Source organism: Melanostigma gelatinosum (genome assembly GCF_949748355.1).
Source record: "Melanostigma gelatinosum genome assembly, chromosome: 22".
Classification (NCBI taxonomy): domain Eukaryota; kingdom Metazoa; phylum Chordata; class Actinopteri; order Perciformes; family Zoarcidae; genus Melanostigma; species Melanostigma gelatinosum.
The window spans coordinates 4,687,296-4,709,302 of NC_136655.1; the positions used below are offsets into that span (position 1 = coordinate 4,687,296).

The window sequence follows — 22,007 nt, forward strand, 5'->3', positions numbered from 1 at the left end:
TCCTGTGACTATTTTACCTCATTGTACAGCAAAATATTACACTGCAATATGTTTCTGAGTACATTTGAGATGAGTAACAGACAATGCGGTGACAGAATATGGATTCATGTTTGATCAGCGCTGCCAAGGTCGACAGTTTAATAGCTTCACGCGCAGTGATTGACAGCTGCGGTAGAGACTGCTCGGCTCTGATTGGTTGTTTATCTTCAGGTGCAGGTGGAATCTTGCATATGCCATCAATAGCAAAGGAGACGGAGGTATCTGATATTGATATCAGGTGCAATCGTTTCCTCAGAGACTCTTAAAGAAAGATGTTGAAATGAATGATGGAATCCTCTCAAACGCTGCAGTCAAATCCACTTTTTCACAGTTGGCGTGAATGTCCAGTCTTTTCCTTCACTTGGTGCATCGCGTATTTTCATACCCACCCTGACAGTGACAGTCATACATGCACAGGTACAGACGCTCAGCCGTCATTAGCGCTCACGCTTGGAGGCAGACTAGCGCGTCAGGTTTCCAGCAGGTGGGAGACGGAGAAAGGTGAACATAACGGGAGGGATGAATGAATCACTGTGAGCGCCGTCGTTTCGCAGATTTTATTTTGGTCTCGCCGTCTTGCACATACCAATGTGTTGCATGTGCTGGAATGTGATTAAGTGTGTTTAATTACAGCCGCAGCCAGATGGCCGTGCTGGTGATTTCATGCCGCCGTATGTTTCGGAGCTTACGTTGGAACCGTACAATGCTTTTCGATGTTGGCAGTTCGGCGAACGCTTTGTTTCAGCAGGACAAAGGTGCGTAGTGTAAAAGTGCAAGTCCCTTTCTCCTGCTGCTGTGTATTCACTTCCTGTTCTTTCTGATTCCATGCTTCCTCTCTTGACTTTTACAGAAGCCACTCGGCATCCCCCAGGTAGTAGAAATACACCTGTGATCGAGGATTCCCTCCTCCGACTCCCTGAGAGACACATGAGTTGTGCTGGATTCAGCCCACAGACTTCCCCTCAGCTGCAACTGCTGCTTTAAAGTGCTTCTCCTATTTTCCAGCTTGCAGCTGAATTTGAAACTGAACAGTTTTTCCCCCGATAGGGCGAGTGCGTAGCTGGATTCACGAGTCTTAACATGGCCTCTTGTTGATCAGGCTGCATCGGCGTTTAGTTACTGTGAACAATGGACTTGGCTGATGTGAGTCGTCGATGTTTGTGAGCCTTTTCTGGCACTTCGATATCATTTAAGTTGGGTTTTCCAAGTCAGATGTCAGCCTATGTTGATGTGAAAGTCACGAACTTGTAATCATGACATACACGTTGTGTCAGACACCTTTTTTTTAGAAAAGATGTTTAATCATTTCCCCCGTGTGAGCGGTGATGGACTGCCCCGCTGTTGTTTTGGCGGCGGCCATCTTTAAGGGCAAGATGATCCGTCTTCATGATGATCGCAGTTTTAGATCGACATCCAGGTGTAAACAAACTTTGTATTATTTATTTATTTTGCTGCTGAGGTATGAACTGTCACAGAATGTCCTTTCTCACCTGGACAGGTGAGTGGCCCATCCATCTACTGTTCGTCCATAATGCCATCACACCCCTCGCCTCCCCCCCTCTGTCAGCCCTCTCCCTGTCCCTTGGGGGGGGAGTGTCTCTTTTTATTTATTGCCATTAAACAGCTTACTGTTCTCCCATCATCCATTCATCCCCGCCACTGTGCCGCCTTTTGATAGAGTTCTTATACATATATTATTCATTTGATTGACTCCCTCTAATCGCCTCACAAGTGGCAGAAATGAATCATTCCTGAAATCCCCTCATCTGCATTCTGTTCGGGGAGTTTTGGCGGCGGCGTTTAGGGATTCACAGTTGTATTCCCTTTATTCGCCTTATTCCCATCAGTCATGGGCGCCAGTTGGAAAAGGTGCCCGAAAAAAGAAAGGGAAACTAATAGCAAGGGAGGGCCACTCTGCTCCCAGCCAAAAAAATCAATGAGGCTGGAGATTCAACACTAGTCTATGGTTTATATGGTGGCCCATAAAAACCCCACTGAAGAAGTATGTGCGGCATGAGATGATTTCTCTCTGGGTGGAATTGGATTACGCCTGGTGTAAGACTAAAAGTCTGCCCTTTTCTAGCCTCTCCTTCTCTCTGTCTCTCTCTCTCTCAGCCACCCATCAACCATTAAACTCTATAGGAGGATAAACCTAATTACATGGCTGAAAGTGGCCATGGTGAGCACTATTAAAAGGATCCAATTAAAGTTTGGCCGGCGTTGGCAGCAGCATTCTGGTGAGGGATTATTTGCGGAGACGGAATTTGATCTGTCGCGCGGAGAGAGTCGCCCATTGGCCGAGCGATCGGAGATGGATGACCAGTGGGAGGGGCCTCGGAGCCATCCAAGTTATTGGATCCTGATGTAATGGGTGCTTGCATCAGTGACGGTGTGAGGGGGGGTTGATGGGCCATATAGTAGAGGCATGTGAATGCATGCGCTGCTGTTGGATTCAATTTTCTTTAAGTTCATTTATTTGGGAGTCGCTGTGTTGTTGCTGCCGAGGAAGCCATGTTTTACAAAGACAGAATTATAGATTTTGTTTGTTTTTGGCCTCCACACACAAACATTACGAGAGAGAGTGAGGGCCTCATTTTCATGTCATGTATAGTGTTATTATAACAATAGAAATTATGGCCATAAACACAAAAAGAAGACGAAAATGAAACCTGCATTTTCCCTTTAAGAGCACGTAAGAGACAAAAATTATACATTTTTAAAACATAAGCGGCAGCGAGATGTAGAGATGGAAGTTTTTTGCAAACCATTGTTTACACCTTGTGCAGCACGTTGCTCCGGAGTCTTTTTTTTCCCGTTTCGCCGTGAGCAAGTCACAGGAAGGAGAATAGGATTCATGAATAGTTTGTCATATTTTATAAAGGTTACCATTCATTATTCATGGCTTTGTGTTGGATACTTAAAAAAAATCCTTCGGACAGCCTTTGGAGTGAATTTTTGTTGAGGCATGAAAAATCCAAGAAGCCTTGAATGCACCACTGACAACAAAATCAATGCTTCTTCTTTAAGACGTCGACTTTGTTCCCCGTAAAGCCACAAGAGTTTTTATTAATTTATCACAAACGCCATCATTAGAGCTTTTTAAGTCACAGTGCGGCAACACAGTCTACACAAACGGCACTGAAGGAAAGTCCCAGCCAAAATGTTTTCCTCCTGCTGTGGTCCTCCTCCTCCTCTCCTCCCAATTAGATCTGATTTTGTCTCATATGGTTGTATACAATCAACCAATCAGAGCTCAGTAGGAAGAATGAAGAATGGGGACATCGTCTTCCAAACTCGCTCGCAAAACATTTGGAGACAAGCGTGGGTGAGATTGACACAGCTGTACATGTTGTTTGTCGTAACGGCTCTTTGAATCTGCATATTTCTTTGATCAGGTTGGCAGGATGAAAAAGCCGCTCGCTGCTGCTTGGTTCGAGTAAAACAGGACAAAATATCAGAGCAAACTAACATGAACAAAGTGTCAGGCTGAATGATTACAGAGCAGCTCAACACCTCTTGAAAAGTCTTCCGAAGCACCTGTTTCATACCGTCTAGCGCTCGCTATAGCTAGAGTGTTACCTTTCCCCGCATTGGTGCTTGTTGATTTGTGCAGACCTGTGTCTACCTCTGGCAGTGAAAGTAACGTGCTTTTGTTCGCTGACCTCTGAAAATTGTCAGTGCAAATTTCCAAATAGCCGTTAATTGGATAAACCGGTCACACATCGGGAATCTAGAATGTTACTTTCTCACCAAAAAAAAAAATATAAACCCAATAAAAAAGCAGCTTTTTGGGCAAGTCAAAGATGATACAGCTGATAAAACTAATCTTACTGAAGCTGAACATGAAACAACGCAGGAATAATAGCACGTCTCACTCTGGTGTAATCTCCTGTCGCTCTAACAGTAGAGGTAAGGCTTTCAAAGGTTTTACACACACACACACACACACACACACAGTAGGTCCAATAACAGGAAAGCGGAAAAGGTGATGGCAGTGTGAGATAGCTGAGCTTGTGGTATTAAAAGGCCAAGAGGTCTCAGTATGAGGAGATTACCGCCCTGCGGCGTGTGATGATTATTCCAGCCTCTCTGACCCACGAGGCAGTCGGTTCAAATCCCATCCGCTCGATCTGAAGAGGATGCTGCCCCAACGTTGCAGCTGTTGACACTGGAGGACTGGGAGGGTGGATGGTGTTGGATGGGTCGATACACGTCGGGTCGTTGTTCTGGTAGGACGGGCGGTCTGAGGCTCCGGGCTCTAAGCGGTCGTGACGGGGCCCGTCCTGACAAACAGATTGTGTCATTGGGTGGTAATGTGCCCGAGCCAGTGGCCCTAGGTTTGGGGGGGGGGGATTAGACTGACAAAACAGTACGTTCACATCCCTGAACACTGCTCACGCACACCCTAAAAAAACACCCACCCCAGGGCCACGGATCCAAACGGATGACATCAGCCTTCCCCTTAATCTCTCTGTATCTCTGTCCTCCCTTTCTCTTCTTCTCCTCCTCCTCCTCTCTTTGTAACTGCCATTCAACGGCTGTGTGTGTGTGAACGTGTGCGGCGGTCCTCCTCTGCATTCTGAGGTGAAATTGGAGTATCTGCTGAGAAAATGAAACGGCCCTCTTCTGTTTTCTATGATATTCTTTTGGTGGATCTCTCCAGATTAAAGTTGGTCGACGCTCGCCCAGCCGCCGCCTGTCAACATTCTCCTCCACAGCTCTGAATTATCGGGGGTGCCTTTTTTTTATATTATTCTCCGTCGTCTTCATTTCAACCGTTCTCCCCCGCTGCGAACATGAGGGCTTTGATTCCCGTGGAAGTTGGGATGCGGAGCAAGACCAAAGGCGATCTTTTTTAGTGGCGTGCTGGAGGAACAAGAAGAAATGGAGGGGAGCTCGGGATGCCATGAAAGGGGCCATTCACATCTTCCCACGAGAGAGACCAAACGAGGACAGAGGAGCTCTGATTCTATTCTCAATGATAACAGACACCATGATGACATCCCTGTGTAGGGGTAGGTTGTTTTTACTCTGTGTATATTTATCCCGGCTGCACACTGTCTCATGTGTGGGATCGGCCCACAGTAGATCCACTTCCTGAATGTCAGGTCTAATTGTCGCTGCAAACTGTTGGGAATCGCTACCACGCCTCGTCCCCAATATGTTTGACGCAGCACTTAATCAATACAGAGAGCACTTTTTCACGGGCTCCGTTGTAGTTTATCGCTCCCTGTTAAGTGTTTGACTGCCGTGCGTGGGCTCCAGAGTAGCATCTGCTCCGAGCTGGGGACTTGGTATTCACTCGGCATCAACAGTTTGAGATGAAAGTGTCATTAGTGGCCATTAACTGGAGGATGTTTTTCACGCTTCTGTCTTATTATCCGCGTTTGTTGGTATCGGGGGTACAGCCGCAACGCACTCATTGTTTTTCATGATCAGCTTATGTGCAATTTGTTTTTCGGGATTAATCGTTGAATTGTTTTGGTCCATAAAATGTCAGAAAATGACTTTAGAATCATGGCGACGTCCACTTTGCCTTCACATATGACAACAAAAAAATGCTGGAATCCCAATGAATATTTGCCAATTTTTCTTCAAAACAGGTTCCAAGGACGAATCAATTATGTTGCTAATTATTATGATGATTCATTTTGTGTTGATTGACTGATAGTTTTGGCTGAAACTGGACTTGACTCATGAGCCTTCTTGTTCCTGTCTCACTACAGTATGACAAAGTGAGACAATGAGAGGTTTTCTCGGAGGAAAGTTCCTCGTTGTATCTTTTGTGATTCGAGATATTCTGCAGAGTTCATTTAGTTTGTATCACACACTCATGAGCACAGGCATTGAGCACCTTGATACACAGCTTTGCTGTCTCGCTACTCCGCTGATTGACAGTCAGTGGTGTTAATCTGCAAACACGGATGTAAACAGTGCAAGATATCGGCTTTGCAAATGTTTTATGAGGAGGGAAATGCATTCAGCATGTTTGTTACACATACAATGCGTTTTGGCAATAAATGCACATTTTCTGTTTGTTTACAAGAAAGCTCCAAATGTAATGCAAGACAGAAAGTCTTATTTGTGAATTAGCGAGGCAGCGAGCTCTGGCTGCCGTGAGTTGAAAAGCAACACAAAGCGGTTGCAAAGGGAATATGGTGCAAAATGATTTGCAGAGAACCAAAACCCGAGAGACCGTTTGCTCAGAGGAAACACAAATGAATATGGTTTGATAAGATGTAAGCAGAGATCTTACAATTCCTGCTGCTTTGTCTCTTTAATGACGATTAAAATGCATTGTTTCGAGGACACTCTAAATGCTGATGTATCCCATTCAGAATGGCTACTTTCCAGTGTTATATTTTGTAGTTATGTGTTTTTGTCCTTTTCAAATACTGCCCTCCAAGAAGATTCCCCCTGTTGCTTCCTCTATATCTCTTCATCAGCCCTCTCCACTCAGCTCGGCCTGCCCTCTGCCCTCTATCCTCTCCTTGGGGGGGAGGATGCGGTCGTCAATATCTCTGGCTGTGTTACTCAGCACCTCCTGGAGGGCAGAGCTATTCATGTCATTCAGGGGAGGGTGGCAGAGGGCCAACAGGCAAGGGGGGGGGGGGAGCATGGTTCACTGCCTGGCTTCCTCCGATCTATCCCACATTACTGGCTGTCAATAAGCCGGGGAGCAGCACGTCGTCATTCTCACTGAACTTCAATGAACCTGAAATCTCATTAAGCGGGGGGGGTGGAAATGACTGAACTCTGGTCAAGAACCAAAAGTGAGGTTTCGCCTCAACATTCCCCCGTCAATATGATTAGACTGCAAAGCAGTGATATTAGCTTTCATTATCCGCTCAGTGAAAACAGCAGCCTCCTCTGCACTCCCCGCTCAATAGACTTTATTACCACCTAAATGATATGTAATCACAGTTGATTAAGACCCGCTGCATCATCAGTGAAAACAGTGCACAAGCACACTTGCTGTCTGGGAAGGCAAAGTGCAGTGGAAGCAGCTTTCGGTGGCTCGCTGTCCCCCATCAGTCCCTTTGCCCGCAGCCGGCAGGCAGGCAGGCGCTGAATAGGCCAACTAATCCATCCCTCTAATGCAAGGGCATTACGGCTGCCCGTCACTTCCTAATTGGCTAATGGCGAGATTAGGGTGGTTACAATAGGCTGTGCTGACGATGCCGTGGCCGGTCATAACAGAGGGCTTAGGGTGTGAAAGGGCAGGACTTGCCTCATACAGCCGGCCTGAGGCGACTGTCCACAAACACTGGGCTGTTATACAAGTGAATGAAAAGGGCCGGCGGACATTGCTGGAGGCTAGCGGTCTGTCTATAACCCCTGACTCCAGTTTACCCATGATGCAATACTCTTTTAAAGCTGTATGACGCACAAATCAAGCTCTGGTCTAATGCACCTGAACTTGACAGTCCGTTCTTTTTACCAGCAGCAGCAAATGGCTGTACGGCAACAACAACAGCTGTAATACACCTAATGTAGGATGACATTTTCAACACTTTTACATTTGAGGTTAGTGTAGAGAAGACGGTTCAAGAAACAAGAGAGAAGGGACTGAATCACTGTGGCTGTTATCCAAGGCAAGGCAAGTTTATTTGTATAGCACATTTCAACAAGGTAATTCAAAGTGCTTCACATAAAACCATTAAAAGCATCAAAACATAAGGCAAAAGAAAAGGAGATTTAAAAACAATTAAAGAAACAGTGTAAGAAATAAAATTCAGTTGTAAAATGCAGAAATGCAGGAAATTGATTAATATATTAATTGAATGTGGTTCAATTAAAGGCAGCAGCAAACAGAAAGGTCTTCAATCTTGATTTAAATGAGCTGAGGGTCTCAGCAGACTTGCAGCTTTCTGGGACTTTGTTCCAGATATGTGGACCAGAAAAACTGAACGCTGCTTCTCCATGTTTAGTTCTGACTCTGGGAACAGAAAGTAGACCGGTCCCAGCGACCTGAGGGGTCGGGATGGTTCATAAGGTAGCAGCAGATCAGAGATGTATTTTGGCCCGAAACCATTCAGTGCTTTGTAAACCAACAGCAGGATTTTAAAGTCAATTCTTTGTTGGACAGGAAGCCAGTGCAAAGACATCAGAACTGGAGTGATGTGATCCACCCTCCTGGTCTTAGTGAGGACTCGAGCTGCAGCGTTCTGAATCAGCTGCAGCTTTCTGACGGACTTTTTACAGAGACCTGTAAACACACCGTTACAGTAGTCCAGTCTGCTGAAGACAAATGCGTGGACAAGTTTTTCCAAATCCTGTTGAGACATAAGTCCTCTAATCCTTGATATATTCTTCAGGTGATAGTAGGCTGATTTTGTAATTGTCTTGATATGGCTGTTCAGGTTGAGGTCTGAATCCATAACTACACCTAGATTTCTGGCTTGGTTTGTGGGTTTTAACATCAGTGACTGAAGCTGAGCGGTGGTTTTCAATTGTTCGTCCTTGGTACCAAAAACAATTACTTCTGTTTCATCTTTGTTTAATTGAAGAAAATTCTGGCACATCCAGTTGTTGATTTGTTCAATGCAGTTACCCAGCCCTTGTATGGGATTATAGTCCCCTGGTGACATAGTTATGTAGATTTGTGTGTCGTCTGCATAATTATGATAACACACTTTGTTGTTTTCCATAATCTGAGCTAGTGGAAGCATGTAGATGTTGAACAGAAGAGGCCCCAGTATTGAACCTTGGGGAACACCACATGTCATTTTAGTCAGCTCTGATGTGTTTTCAGAGATGTAACGCTTTGTCACAACCTTGGTTTGGACATTTGTGTGCAAGGAGATTGCACTCTCAAAGAAAACACAGAAATGATCAGAGAGTGCAACATCAGTCACAGCAACCTTGGAAATGTTTACACCTTTGGTGATGATTAGGTCCAGAGTGTACCCCCTGTTGTGGGTGGGCCCTGTCACATGCTGAGTCAGATCATAGTTATCAAGGACACCGAGAGAGTTCCATGGAGGACTACCATTTGAAGATTCATTATCTGCTCTCTCCTCCTGTTTCTTGGTAGGCCTGGTTGTGCTAGTTAGCTGTGTCTTAGCTTGCGTTTGTCCAGTGTTTTGAGTCCATGGTAAAGTGGTATCATTCCCACACAGTCCATTTACCGCCACGTACCGCCACATCCAGAGGTTTTCTCATTCATGCACCACATAGTACCTAACATTCAGATCTACGACACTCAACGTATGGCTATCAAGGCCGGTATTTAGCTGTGTTTGTGTATTTAAACCAGAGGCATTCATTTAGAGATGCCAACAAGCTGCTTAACATTAATGTCTACCCAAAGCTACAGCAATAACCGTAAAATATATGTGGTGCGAGTTGTTTAATGAATTATATATACTGTCACTGCTACCAATTATCTGTCATTTGTTGCTGAGTTCCACTAACAACAAAAAATAGAAAAATAGTTATTTTAGCAGGTATAATGTCTCACTCTCTGAATATACATCATATATCTGCTCGTTATCTCCACCAGGAGATAACGAGATTGGCCGTGTGCGAGTGAGTGAGTGAGTGTGCATCTCTGTATCTGTCCACGGCTAATCTTGCCCTCTGTTGCACCAAACCGCATGACACTGGGTGCTCCAATTGTTGCCGGGTTTGGATTGGCCTTCGGTACCACTGGGCGAATTCCTGGTGGCCTGGCCAGCTAATTGGCCCACAGTGTCTTCTGGCGAGTGTTAAAAATGCTAATTATAATTGGTAAATCAAAGCGAAAAATGGCCCCAAGGCAGATAGTCACTCAGAACTGTGTGGGGTACAGTATGCGTGGTCTGTTGTGAATCTGTGGAGGTTGGCCATGACTCCCGGCCTGAGTTATGTTCCCATCCATGATTGCTGGTTGTATTCATGCAACCAAACATTACAGCAGTGGTCGTTGCAGACACACCTGGAGATCTGCTCTCTGCTGATCACGCATTATGTCACTTATTTTCTCTCTCTCTCTCTCTCTGGCTTTCTGTCTATATTTAGTAGGACACTACACTACAAGTGTTACCATTCACAAATACTGTAACCACTACACTAGAGACGTTTTATTTTCTCTTTTGTTTCAATTGCTTTACACCCTGTTACTTTACTTTATGGAAATGATTAGTTTAAATGCTCATGGTGTAAACATTTCCTCTGGGTCTTTACGCACGCTTTGACATGAATACACAGTCGGCTACAATCTGTCTCTGTGATGCCTCCGGATATTCTCTGGCTATGAATCCTTTGTTTCAAATGGAGGCCAATGTTTCCGCTTTCCACAGATCGTCTGAGTCCCACGTCGAGCCTCTTCCTATTGCCTGCAGTCATCTCAGGTTATCGTGTTTTTTAAAGCGCAATGTGCAAATGTGAAGCCGAGCATAGAGGTCGTGCATTTAACACAGTGTGTTTTCTTTTATTAACGTAGGGCTAGCTTGCAGCGATGGTAATGTATCCTGTAAGGAGCACTACGGTTTGAAATCACTACAGGTGTCAGCTGTGACCCGGGGCGGTCGGTAGTGGTGCTCAGCCGCACAAGTGAGAGTTGGACTCGTGTTTGTGGAGTTGAATCCGGCTTTCGAGGACTCACTGGAAAACCGCAGGGTGGCTGAAGGCTACGAGAGACTCAGCCCACGCTAGAACTTCAGCAGCGCTCTCATTCATTACACCGGCTGCCTCCCCATACATCCCTGTTTCTCACTCCTACTATCACCATCTCGATGGCCATTACCGTTGCTCCCTCCCTGTCTCGCTTTTTGTGGCCTTTTTATTTCCGTCTGGTGTGTTGAATCGCATCCCAAGAGGAGAAACGGTTCCCATTAATATTTCCTGCACGGTTGCAACAAACGACCTGTTCACCAGTTCCCTATTCATTGCCGTGGTCTGTTCGTTGTCTGGTGGAGACGGCTGGAAGCAGCGGTAAAGTTTAAAGGAGGATTTATACTTCTGTGCACTGGTGCGCGGCAGGTGATGGTCCCAGTGAAGGGATTGATTTATAGCGTTGGGTCGCGTCTGTTTGCCACTTTGTGTCATGCTTTAATTTCAGTGTACCCCAAAGTCATCATCAAAGTATCTTCTTTTATTTACTTTGTCATCTAGAGCGACAATGAGAAATCATTTATAGCTAAAGTAATGATTAAAGGGCCGGGCATGTTTGCAATATTTTTATTAAAAACCTTCATAAGGAGCAGATAAAGGCGGCTGGAAAACAATAAGTGAACTTCTTTAACTCATATTTACTTTGAAGATATATATTTGTGTTTTTGTGCATCCTAAAGATTTCTGTCCCGGTTGATTTGTTGACACCTGTTGTTGCTGTCGGTTTCCGTTGACATCGTAAATTTGTGGGCGAAAACACAAACAATCCCCGTCGACCAATCACAGCTCTGATGTAGTTACTTTAGCCCATCAGCTCCAGTGTGCATAGCATCCACTGCTGGACCATGACGTCCTCACACAGTCTAGATCCAGATCAATACTGAGTAAGATCAAGTTCATGTTTTTCATTTCTCTGTGTCCTTCAGTCTCCTGACTAAACAGGAACCTGGCAGATAGGGAGGGCGTCTGTGCAGAAACAAAACATCAATACCTATTTTTAGTGAGCTTCCCACGCTCCTGAAATGGCCCGAATCCAGAACCACACCTGAGGGGATTTAAAACTCCCATCTCCTGGAGGCTGACAAAAAGATGAACGCAGTATTTACCCTGAATGAGTTTCCCAAATTTGCTGTCATCAAGGCATCGTAAACAGTTAAACACCTTCCTAAAAATATCCGAGATCCTTGTTTGTTGCACTCCACACAGGTCGCTGACACACCACAGGATCATGACCTAGCTACAAAGGACTGGAAATCGAGAGGCATTGTGGTTGCCTCCTTTTAGAAATTGTCACCCGAGAGACGTCCCCGGCAGAAGATGCTGCTAAATATAGTTCTGCAACATCAAAAGGGGACGTGTGTGTGTGTGTGTGTGTGTGTGTGCGTGTGTGCGTGTGTGTGTGTGTGTGCCACTTTTGACAACTCGATTGCTTGAGAAGGAAAATACATTTTCTGTAAACAAAACCAGGGGTTCAACTGCGGCAGTCTGCATCAGACGAGCTGATTCGAACGCCTTTTGCGGCTTAAGATTCTGCATTTAAGGACCAATTAATCAGCATATTAACGAGGCGACTTTGGAAAGGCTTGGCGAGCGGCTTAATGGCCTCATTTGCATTAATTTTCCAATCAGGGCATTGTTTGTTTGATGCCGTCTGGAGGAAGTTAAAAACCACATCTTTGAACTCGAGTCTTTATAGAAGTTTTTCTTTTTCTTCTTATGAAGAGGCAGCTCAGACGTCTTCATTCACAACTGTAGTCCAATAATATCGATTCCACGTTCCTCAAACATCGGACCACCTAAATGTTTGAGATGGACCTTCTTCTGTTTGATGCTGGGAAGGTTAGTACTTGGCAGCGTTCTTCAAAGGCTGGCACATCGGAGAGAAGTGTTCCAAAGTGTGCGTCGTCGTCCCTGTTTTAATAACGATCACTGTGACAGTAGTGGGGCTGTTTCCTTCAGACAGCACGTCTTAGTTTATTAACACTCCGGTGCGGCACCATCGTGGCACAGAGAACGCAAAAAGCCGTATAACACAGTTATAATGCCATAAATCAGTAAAACAAAGAAAACACAAGTTGAATTTCTTTGATAATCTATCTTACAAAAAAATGGAATCTATATATACGACGTTTTTCCAAGTGCCCACAGGTGTTACCAGTATATGGAAAAGAATGGCGCTCCTCTCCTCTCTGCTCTGTGCTCTGTTGAGGTTTCATCAGTTTTTGTCACACGACTGTTGTTCTCAGCCAAGTCGTTCATGGCTTAGTTACACTAAGAGGCGCATCATTCAATGTTTTCCACAGGATGCGGTTAGTGCCAACAAACTGTTTTACAACATTTTAAAAAAGACAAAATCACTTTTAAAAAGCTTGGATTTGGTTATTTTTCCTGAGCATCTTTCAATTTTTTTGTCACACGTTCAAGGACGGTTTAGAGAGTAAAGAATCAGATCATGATTTCTGTTTTTACAGTTTTGCGCGACAGTAAATAGTGTAATGTTTACAAAGAAGTGGGGGCTCTCCCTGGCCCGGTGTCTGCACAGCTCAGGCATTGTTCCAGCGTTGTGTAGAGATGCAGGAGCAATGTCAGTTGGCCTTTTAAAGTCAAATCAGCCCACGCCACCAACCAGGGGTGATCAGTGGCACAGTGGTTCCCCTGCTCACTTTAAAACACACAGATGGATACTTAACATGCTGTGGTGAGGGCCTATCAAGTGTGTTTTACGGGCTCCTCTTTTAGTGTGAACAACCCTTGCTGAGATGTGGAAAAACCCATTCTGCACCTCGGAGGCAGAGCGCCTGCGTGTTATCACAGCCGGGATCGGCTTTAACACGTCTAATTAGCAGCTGGTGACGAGGGAAGTATTTAGGAAGTCGTTTGTACCTCAGTTTACTATCATAAATACTTTGACACTCTTTGTCTTTTTGTTTTAGTAACTGGAGGAGAGATGATGAGCGTGTCAGGGAAGTTGACTTTAAAACTCTGCCACTTACAGGGTAAACATGTATTTTCATCACTTCCCGCGTCGCACGTCAGCTGGCAGAACCGCGGCTCCTGTCGGGGAGTCCTCGACGTGCTGTCTGCTGAGTTGATTTCTCCTCGTGCAAATTGCATCACTTAGCTCCTGAGACGGTATGCTGCCACTGCCACAGCCTCAGCTGTGTACGGAAGAAAAAGGCAGGGGGTGGGTGGGTGGCAAGGAATAAAGAGCACTTAATGAATAGAGCTGGGTCAGGGTCAGCGTGCTTCAGCTCTGGTGTGTTCTGATCGCTCCTTAAAACACTCGACAATGAGTCACTCTCACTTAAAGTCTCCCTCGCATTCAGCAGCTCAAAGCTCCGGCGGCTCTAACTCCCCTCGCTTATCTCCTGCAGGCACGACCAGGCAGCCCAAGGAGGGAGAGGTCCCGGGGGTGGATTATAAGTTCGTGACCATTGACCGCTTTATGGAGTTGGAGAAAAGTGGAGCCCTGCTCGAGAGCGGAACGTATGAAGGTAAGGGTTCAGTCGAGTCACACTCGTGATTTGCAGGCCGTTGCTCTTTTGTGATATCCTCAAATTCTTTTCGATGGGACTCATGCCGCGGCGTGGCACCTCTCTCTCTCTCTCTCTCTCTCTCTCTCTCTGTGTGTGTGTGTGTGTGTGTGTGTGTGTGTGTGTGTGTGTGTGTGTGTGTGTGTGTGTGTGTGTGTGTGTGTGTGTGTGTGTGTGTGTGTGTGTGTGTGTGTGTGTGTGTGTGACAGCGGTTTGAATGAATGCTGAGACGGGCTCATCACCCCACATCCATCTTTTGGCTTTGTGGAGACAAGAGTGTCATCAGTCATGTAGGACACTAAAAGGAGACTTCTGCAATGTCTGAATGAAGAGAAGCCAACACACACACACACACACACACGGATGCAGTACCTTCAATGCTGGCTCGGTCCTGAGCTGCAGAGGCTAATCAAAACAAACAGACACGATCAATCCCCTCTCTCCTGTGGTCAGACAGGCCCGAGGCTTGGGTTTTTAAACCACTCGAATAAATGCAGCCCTCGGTCTGCCTTTAGCCGCTTCTAAAGCTCAGGAGACCCCCGCCATCATAACACACAGCAGCTAACTTTCTCCTCTCCCAACTGACTCCACTGCAGGAAGCACAGGGGAGGGGGGGGGGGATAGAAAAATGTCAGATGGCCAATTTAACGGTCGGTTTCCAGAAGCAGCGTTGGATCCTTTCGGCGATGGGAGCTGCCTTCCTCGGGGAGATGGACACGAGAGTTTCCTCCGCGTGGTCACTCGGCCGCCGTGGAGCGTTTTATATTATTTGAATCATTTAAAGGCCAATTAGACGTGAAGGGAGAGCAGAAGGGGTGAAATGTAAAAGGAAAGCTGCGTTGAGGATCATTTTGGCCGTCAGAGCAGAAGAAAGGCTCTAGCTGGTTATTAGAAAGAACTGGAGGCTCTCGGGTTCACGTCCCGCTGCGCGTGTCCTGTAGAGAGGATGAACTCCTGACATCTCATTGTTATTCCTCGATTAACGGTAGTACTCTGTGAATTCTTCCTTCTTCCGTTTCAATGGTATCCTCAATGTTTCTTCGGAACACAGCAAGAAGCATGGGGGATCATTTAGCAATATTGAAATGTTATGGCACAAACCTTTACATTTTTTTAACCTTCTGTCTGAGAGATCTCGTTTGTTGTGGCTCTAAATCGAGTTCTTTAGTTCAGGTAGCAGTCACATGTTCTAGTAGACCTGTTCTCCAGGTCCATGGGGGTCATCAAAATGATTTATTTAGAATTATAAAACTGTGCTGGATCATTAAAACGTGCACATATACAGATGGAGAACATTTGCGTCAATACAACCAGCCTGTTGTGTCCAGTAGTGCCAGCTTTGGACGTGTAGGAGCTCTGATGTGATTGTGACGCGCAGCAACAAGTTTAAATTGGTCATTTTAAACGTCTGGATTTATTAGGACTACGCCAGTCTTGTTACGGTTCAATTCATGAAAGCTTTTAATGTCAATTGCTTGAAATGTATAAAGGCTGTCAAGTTGAGTCCAAATGCAATTTGAATACAATTACCCTCTGTTTAAAAGAATCAAAGTGTTGTTAACACGATTCAAACTGAAATGCGGTTTTGTTTCTCACCGTGAAACAGGCCTCGTGTATTTCGGCTGAAAGGAGGAAGTGTTCTGTCCTGTAGGGGGTCCATGGACCCCTGAACTAGAGCGCTGTTGGTCCGAGCTCAAGTGTTTGTGTTGAACATATTTTACATCCTTGCTAGAAAAGTAAGTGATTCCTCTAAATTAAAAGTGTGTGTGTTAGCATCCTTTATCCATCTGGCTGTTATTGTCCAGACAGAACGATGAAAAGAAGCAAAAAAAAAAACGCTTTCCATTTAGATTTTCTATCTAAAAATATAAAAGCATCAAACTAAATGTGATGCTCTTGTCTCTAAATGTTGTTGATGTTGATTCGGCATTTCTTTGTCGTCGTACCCCGAATCATTTGATTTGGTAAATTGAGACTTTAATTTCTTTTTCTCCGTTTTTCTCAGCATGTGAGCGAGAGTCTAGATGGACATCAGTGCGGCTTGTCAGACGTGACAGCGATTCCCCCGCTTACCGGAGCTTCAAAGTGCAGGTTTCTGCGATGCTGCTGCGGGTGATTTCAGTTCACGCGAGCAAACACTCGAACTCGCTCTTTATTTCTGATCTTTCAAAAGAAAAGAGCGTCGTTCAGACTTTGGACGACATGATCTGTGACTCGAGCACAAAACCCTGCTGCTGTTGTGTGAAAACCTCCCAAGTGTCACATTTTGACTCCTACTACGAGCTTGTTCTTTCACTCCAAATGTTTCACAAGCACGAGAGTCGTGTGCCTTCTTCAAGCCACAGGGAAACATAGAAACCGTTTCATTTGAAGGGTCAGTTCACTCGTAAACATACAGCACAACTTCCTTATGTACCCCCATGCAGACAGTCACTTTGATTTGCTCGGGTTCCGCTGCTATTTCTGCTGCCAGAGCAATACAAAAGATGTGAGTGGAATTTAGTTTGTTGTCGTTTGAAAAGCTTAACATTGAAATGTCTTTCCAGAAACAGTCGCACAGTTACAGTACTCTTCATCATCCACGGACTCAGCTGGCAGCATTCCGCCACCTTTTAGAAGAAAATAGTCCACAGAAAGAAAATGTTCATGTAAAGGAGAAGTTATGTGGTTTTAACAATGACTGATGGAGACTGAGGGCTGCTGTCGGGAGACAAACGGAGGACAGTAAAATGTAAAGTCGGCGTAAAAAGGCTGGAATGGGCTGTTGAGTCCGAGCCAAGTGGAAAACAGTTCCCAGAGACCGAAACATAGAGATTCAACCATATGTCAACAAGTAAGTGATTGATGTGCAGAGGAAAAGATGGACGGACAGATCTATGCACGTTAAAGAGTCTTCGTTTGCCAGCGTTACTTTGCTGTGTGCAGATTTAATCGTTAATATTGTAAGACGTGATCTTGAGCCCCCCAGCTTGTGTGTTCATGGGTCAGCTGGCTTCAACGTGCTGTCAGGAGCCCCTCGTGCTCCCTCAGCTGGTGCAGAGGTGTCACGGACCTCCTCTACTGTAACCACTCCTCTCATCCTCTCTGTCTTTGATCTGCAGGCCTCTTTGCTGCTTCTCTTTCTCTTTGCATTTACATCATGTGCTTTGGATTTATCTTTATTGCTCTGTGTTTTCCTTTAGTACAGATATATATATATATAAATATATATATATATAAATGCAGAGTTTAGTCATCGTGTGTGTCCTCTTGATAACAACATATTGTCTTGTTAGACTTTAGAGTAAAGGGAACAAGATGAGAGCAGTCTGCAGCCATGCTAGCAGCTTTATGAGGCTGGACTGAGGCACAAAGGTGCTAAACACGCTGACAGGGACGATGCGAACATGCTGATGTTTAGCTGCTCAAATTTGCAACAAACAATAAAAAGCACGAAGAGGAAAAATGTGCATTTTGGACTTTGGGGTGAAGCATCCCTTTAAGACCACAGTGGTAGACAGACAGACTATTTGGCTAAAAATAAAACATGAAAGCAATAAGCACATAACATGCCTCTTGATGTCCCACAACTCTTCCTCCTCTCTGTTCCAGATAACTTCTACGGCACCCCGAAGCCTCCGGCCGAGCCCAGCGCTCTGCTGCTAAATGTAACGGACCAGCTGCTGCCGGGCGCCAGACCCACCTCCGAGGGCAAGAGGAAGCGTAACAAGTCGGTCAGCAACATGGAGAAAGCCGGCATCGAGCCCCCCGAGGAGGAGGAGGAGGAGAGACCCGCCATCAACGGCAACGGCGTCGCCGTCACCCCAGGTCAGCCCCAAACACGACCTCCGCGGCGCGCAGGGGCCCGAAGGTCTCTCCAGGCAGACGCCTCGCCGTGACAGCCCGGCCTCCGAGGTCACGCTCCGGGTCGGGCCGATCCGATCCGCAGCAGTTCTTGTTTTAAGTCTGGGCTCCGGGAGTGGTTGCCTGGCAACAGAGACAGCAACAGATTGCTTTTACATGTTTTTTTATCGGGAAAAAAACCAACTATTTCATGGCAGATTATCTCTTTTAATTGGCTGCACGAAATATCTTTATGTGCGGTGTAGTGGCATGATATGTAAACTGTGAATTATAATTCACTCTCACACCAGACGTGTCATGGTTAAAGCATTAGTGGCGTTTCTCTCTAGAATGCGGAATCGTTCATTTGGTGTCATTACCGAGCAGCAGATAGCCGGAGGGCGTACACACGTACTCCGCTGCTCTCCAAATCAACAGGAGCCTGCGGCCTCTTTAATAAACAACAAGGGACATTTTTATTAAGTGTTTTGTCTCACTTGTGATTCAGCCGTGTCCAAAGCGCTCTCTGTAAATCCTGAAAATGGGCGGGAGTGACATTTAACAAAGCACGCCACGAGGCCAAACATCTTGAGGTATAAATAATAGAGAGGGACCTTTCTCCGTGCTTCCTTAAACAACAGCATTCTGAACAAGGCGCCGGCTGAATACGAAACTTCAGTGTCAACTTTACGTTGTTTTTTTCTTGCATTGTTTGGATATCAAAGTAGGCACACACACACTCGCATGCACACGCTTTACACACAAACAAACCCTCTGAACGCATCCCGTGATCACATGACTAGACCATCATAAAAGAGGCTTTATGAGTTTGATTTTTCTGATTCCAAATCCAAAGCCAAGCTTTGGTCCTGTGACTTTCTGAGCTGGTTGCGTAGCCTCAGGACAAGCGCGTCTCTCACAGACAGAACAGAAAAAATACTTTTTAGGTTTAGCTGAATATGTAACAGTAATAATAACACTTTATACACCCCTTTCTTCATGTGTATGAAACGTTTGTAGGATCATTTAAGTGCAGGAAATGAGATAAAAACAAGAGAATTACAGGCTTACTGTGGATGAAAATGTAACAATAATACAACCGTTAAGACCGTTATGACACGTTTCCTGTTGTTCCAGAATATAAGACAGGAAAGACGCACTGCTTAGTTAATTAAACGCACAAAGTGATATTGAGAACAAGATTAACCCTCGTTGTAAAATGACAACATAAAATGACTTTTATATGTAACAGCAATAAAACTTTATGTACAGTATACGGCACCTTTCGTCATGTTTATTAAGTAGAGGATGATTCAGATGCAGGGAATTAGACAAAAACAAGATTTACTGTGAATGTAGAATTAAAAGATACTTGTGAAAAAGGTCATTGGAAAAGATTAATTAATATCATTAGATTTCCAGTTATTTAAAGAAGGCAATGTTTTTGCTCACCTGATCTCCTCGGGTAAGTTATTCCTCGTGGTCCTGAGGGTCTAAGACCGTAGACTAGATATAAAGATGGCCGACGCGTCTCCGCTTTCTCCAACTGTCAATCATGATTCATATATCGCATCAAATAACTAATTAAAACCTAACTTATCAGAAAAAAAAGAACACTTGAACATCCATCAGCGTGATAACTACCGAAATGAACAAAAGCCATCTTAACTTTTTAACATGGCTCATGTGCCAGCCGCTACCACGGGACTGTGACCCGTGGAGACGGAGCTCGTCGTACTAGATGCATATCAGCATGTCGGAGGATTATCTTATTACCTTACGTCTACTGTAGCTAGCTACGCCACTTGCATCATGATACTGCATAGCTCTCTGATGCGTCCACACAAGCTGGTTACTTCCAGCCAGCAGGGGGCGGTAAAGATAATTTGGCTTCACTTTTAGGGGAGCTTTCATGTCGTCTATCTTTATGCTCAGTTTATAGAAGAGTAACAAGCTCAGTTACTCTCCAGACTTGATTTAGCACTACTGGGGTCTTTATCGAAGCATCTCAGCTTGCCCAGTTCTTCTCTGCAGTTACTCCAAATGATGCAGATGACACCCGCCGCACTCCTTTGCGCCAAGAGAAAACAGCTGGAAACATTGTTGAACTGATTCCTATCGGCGGTGGGGAGATGCTCGATAACTCTATGCTGTGCAGTGAGGCGTGTTGGATCCTAAAGTGGGCTGCAGCGCTCGGCTCAGGAGGAGTTTTTCCTCTGTAGACGGACAGAGTGTGGGCTGACCAGGAGAGCTGAGGGGGAATCAATAGAGCGCAGCAGGCTCTGTGATCTAAGCAGATAGCTAGCTCGCTCTTTTCCCTCCCATAGATTATCGCTCAATCCCTTCCTCTCATTCGTCCCTTCTCCACTTCCCTCCTGCAGCGCTCGTCTGGGAAGCACACACACACACACACACACACTTGGCATGTCTTTCTCTTTCTTCCATACACACCATTTCTCTCTCTGTGTGTGAATGCGCTGCCACAACTCAAACTAGGGCATCACAGCCAGCTTCTCTCTCCATCTCTTGTTGTCTCTTCTGCTTTATTCGTCTTTCTGTCTTGTTAACCTCCATCGTTCCCTCTCCTGCCTTCACCCCACCCCCCCCGAGTCACCGCCTCTTGCTCACCTTTCTCTAATCATTCCTTCCTTTTTACTGTCTCCATCCTACCCCCCCCCCCCCCCCCCCCCGACTCTGAATCAGTCTCCTTCTCCCTGCCTCCCACGTCTTCCCTCCTCATCCCCCTCTCCTCCCCGGAGCGATGAAACTGGTGTCTGACGCATTCCTGCTCTCTTGTCACCTCAGAGTCCAGCGAACATGAGGACAAGAGCACAGACGCTTCGGGGGACATCGCCCCGCAGAGCATCCCGGCAGAGGCCCCACCCGAGGTGCCCAAAGAAGACGGACAGTCCCCGAAAATGACGCTACCCAAACCGGAGGAGAACGACGAGCTCGGGCCGCTGCCGGACAACTGGGAGATGGCATACACAGAGAAAGGAGAGGTTTACTTCATAGAGTAAGTGTCATGGGTGCATCAACTGTATCCGGGACTGTCCTCCTGTATCACTGATGACACCTGGATATTCTAGTCTACGGTGTTCATAAAAGTCGTTGCAATGAGACATAAATAACTCACCAGATGGAAGGCAATCTTCCTTTGCGCCTTTTAAAGCAGCAGTCATTGATTTTTATGGCCACCTGGAAGCAGCAGAACAAGCTGTAAACACAACAATGACATATCGCCATCTTATGAAGTTGATAAGGCCAACGTGTTCGCGAAAACTGTTGCCTACTTATGGATACCGCAGACACGGAGCCACAGTAGCATTCAATTCATTCCTTTGCTGCAAATGGAAGCGATGCGCTGAGAGTGAACCAAAGCAATGTTTAGGCCTGAGAACCAAAGCGGTGAGCTAAAAGATGCTGTTAAATATCGATTAGTGCCGCTTTAAAGGAGTGAAACTAAAAGAAACAGCCACGTGAACTTTGCTTATGTTCCAGCAACATGAGTTCGTATTTTCATTCTCCAGCAACGAAATGAAGTTGAACCAGAGTTACTACATTAGGGCTCAGTAACATCTAAATTTACTTCTGCATATTCCCTTGCGTACACACACACACACACACACACACACTGAAGCCATAATTAATGCTGGGTGGTTTAATGAGATTTAGCGGTCCTTAGCTGCACAGAACTCCGTTGGCTCTTAAGTTGAATTCATTGGAGTTGTTAGCTTTTTTACAGCCGCAGTAAAACCGTTGGAGGTGAGTCTTTGTTCCTTAATGGAGTAGCTGTGTGTTTGTGTGGTGGTGGTGAGGGAATTATCTGTTCATGGACGTGGACATGTGTACTTGTGTAGCATCAATTAATGTACCCAAAACAGCAAATTCTGCTATTAGAAACACTTTTTTTTTTATTGCATCAATAGATGATTGCAGTCATTCGGCTAAATTTCTCCGTAGCGTTGATTGAATCCCGGCGCACTTGAACGCATCATAAACTGTTAGAAGCTGCGC

General features: G+C 45.4%; 1 protein-coding gene across 14 annotated transcripts in view; it reads left to right on the plus strand.

Moving 5' to 3' along the window:
- The window catches only part of magi2a (membrane associated guanylate kinase, WW and PDZ domain containing 2a), a 158,731-nt gene that overhangs the window by 77,690 nt on the left and 59,034 nt on the right, over positions 1-22,007 (plus strand). For all 14 annotated transcript variants that reach the window (XR_013773012.1, XR_013773013.1, XM_079294518.1 and 11 more), the window contains exons 3-5: positions 14,010-14,129; positions 17,760-17,975; positions 20,796-21,006. Coding sequence is in view for 12 of the 14 variants with exons in the window: in XM_079294518.1 (XP_079150644.1) it covers positions 14,010-14,129; positions 17,760-17,975; positions 20,796-21,006 (547 nt within the window). In the remaining 2 variants the exon portion in view is untranslated. The remainder of the gene's footprint in view (positions 1-14,009; positions 14,130-17,759; positions 17,976-20,795; positions 21,007-22,007) is intronic.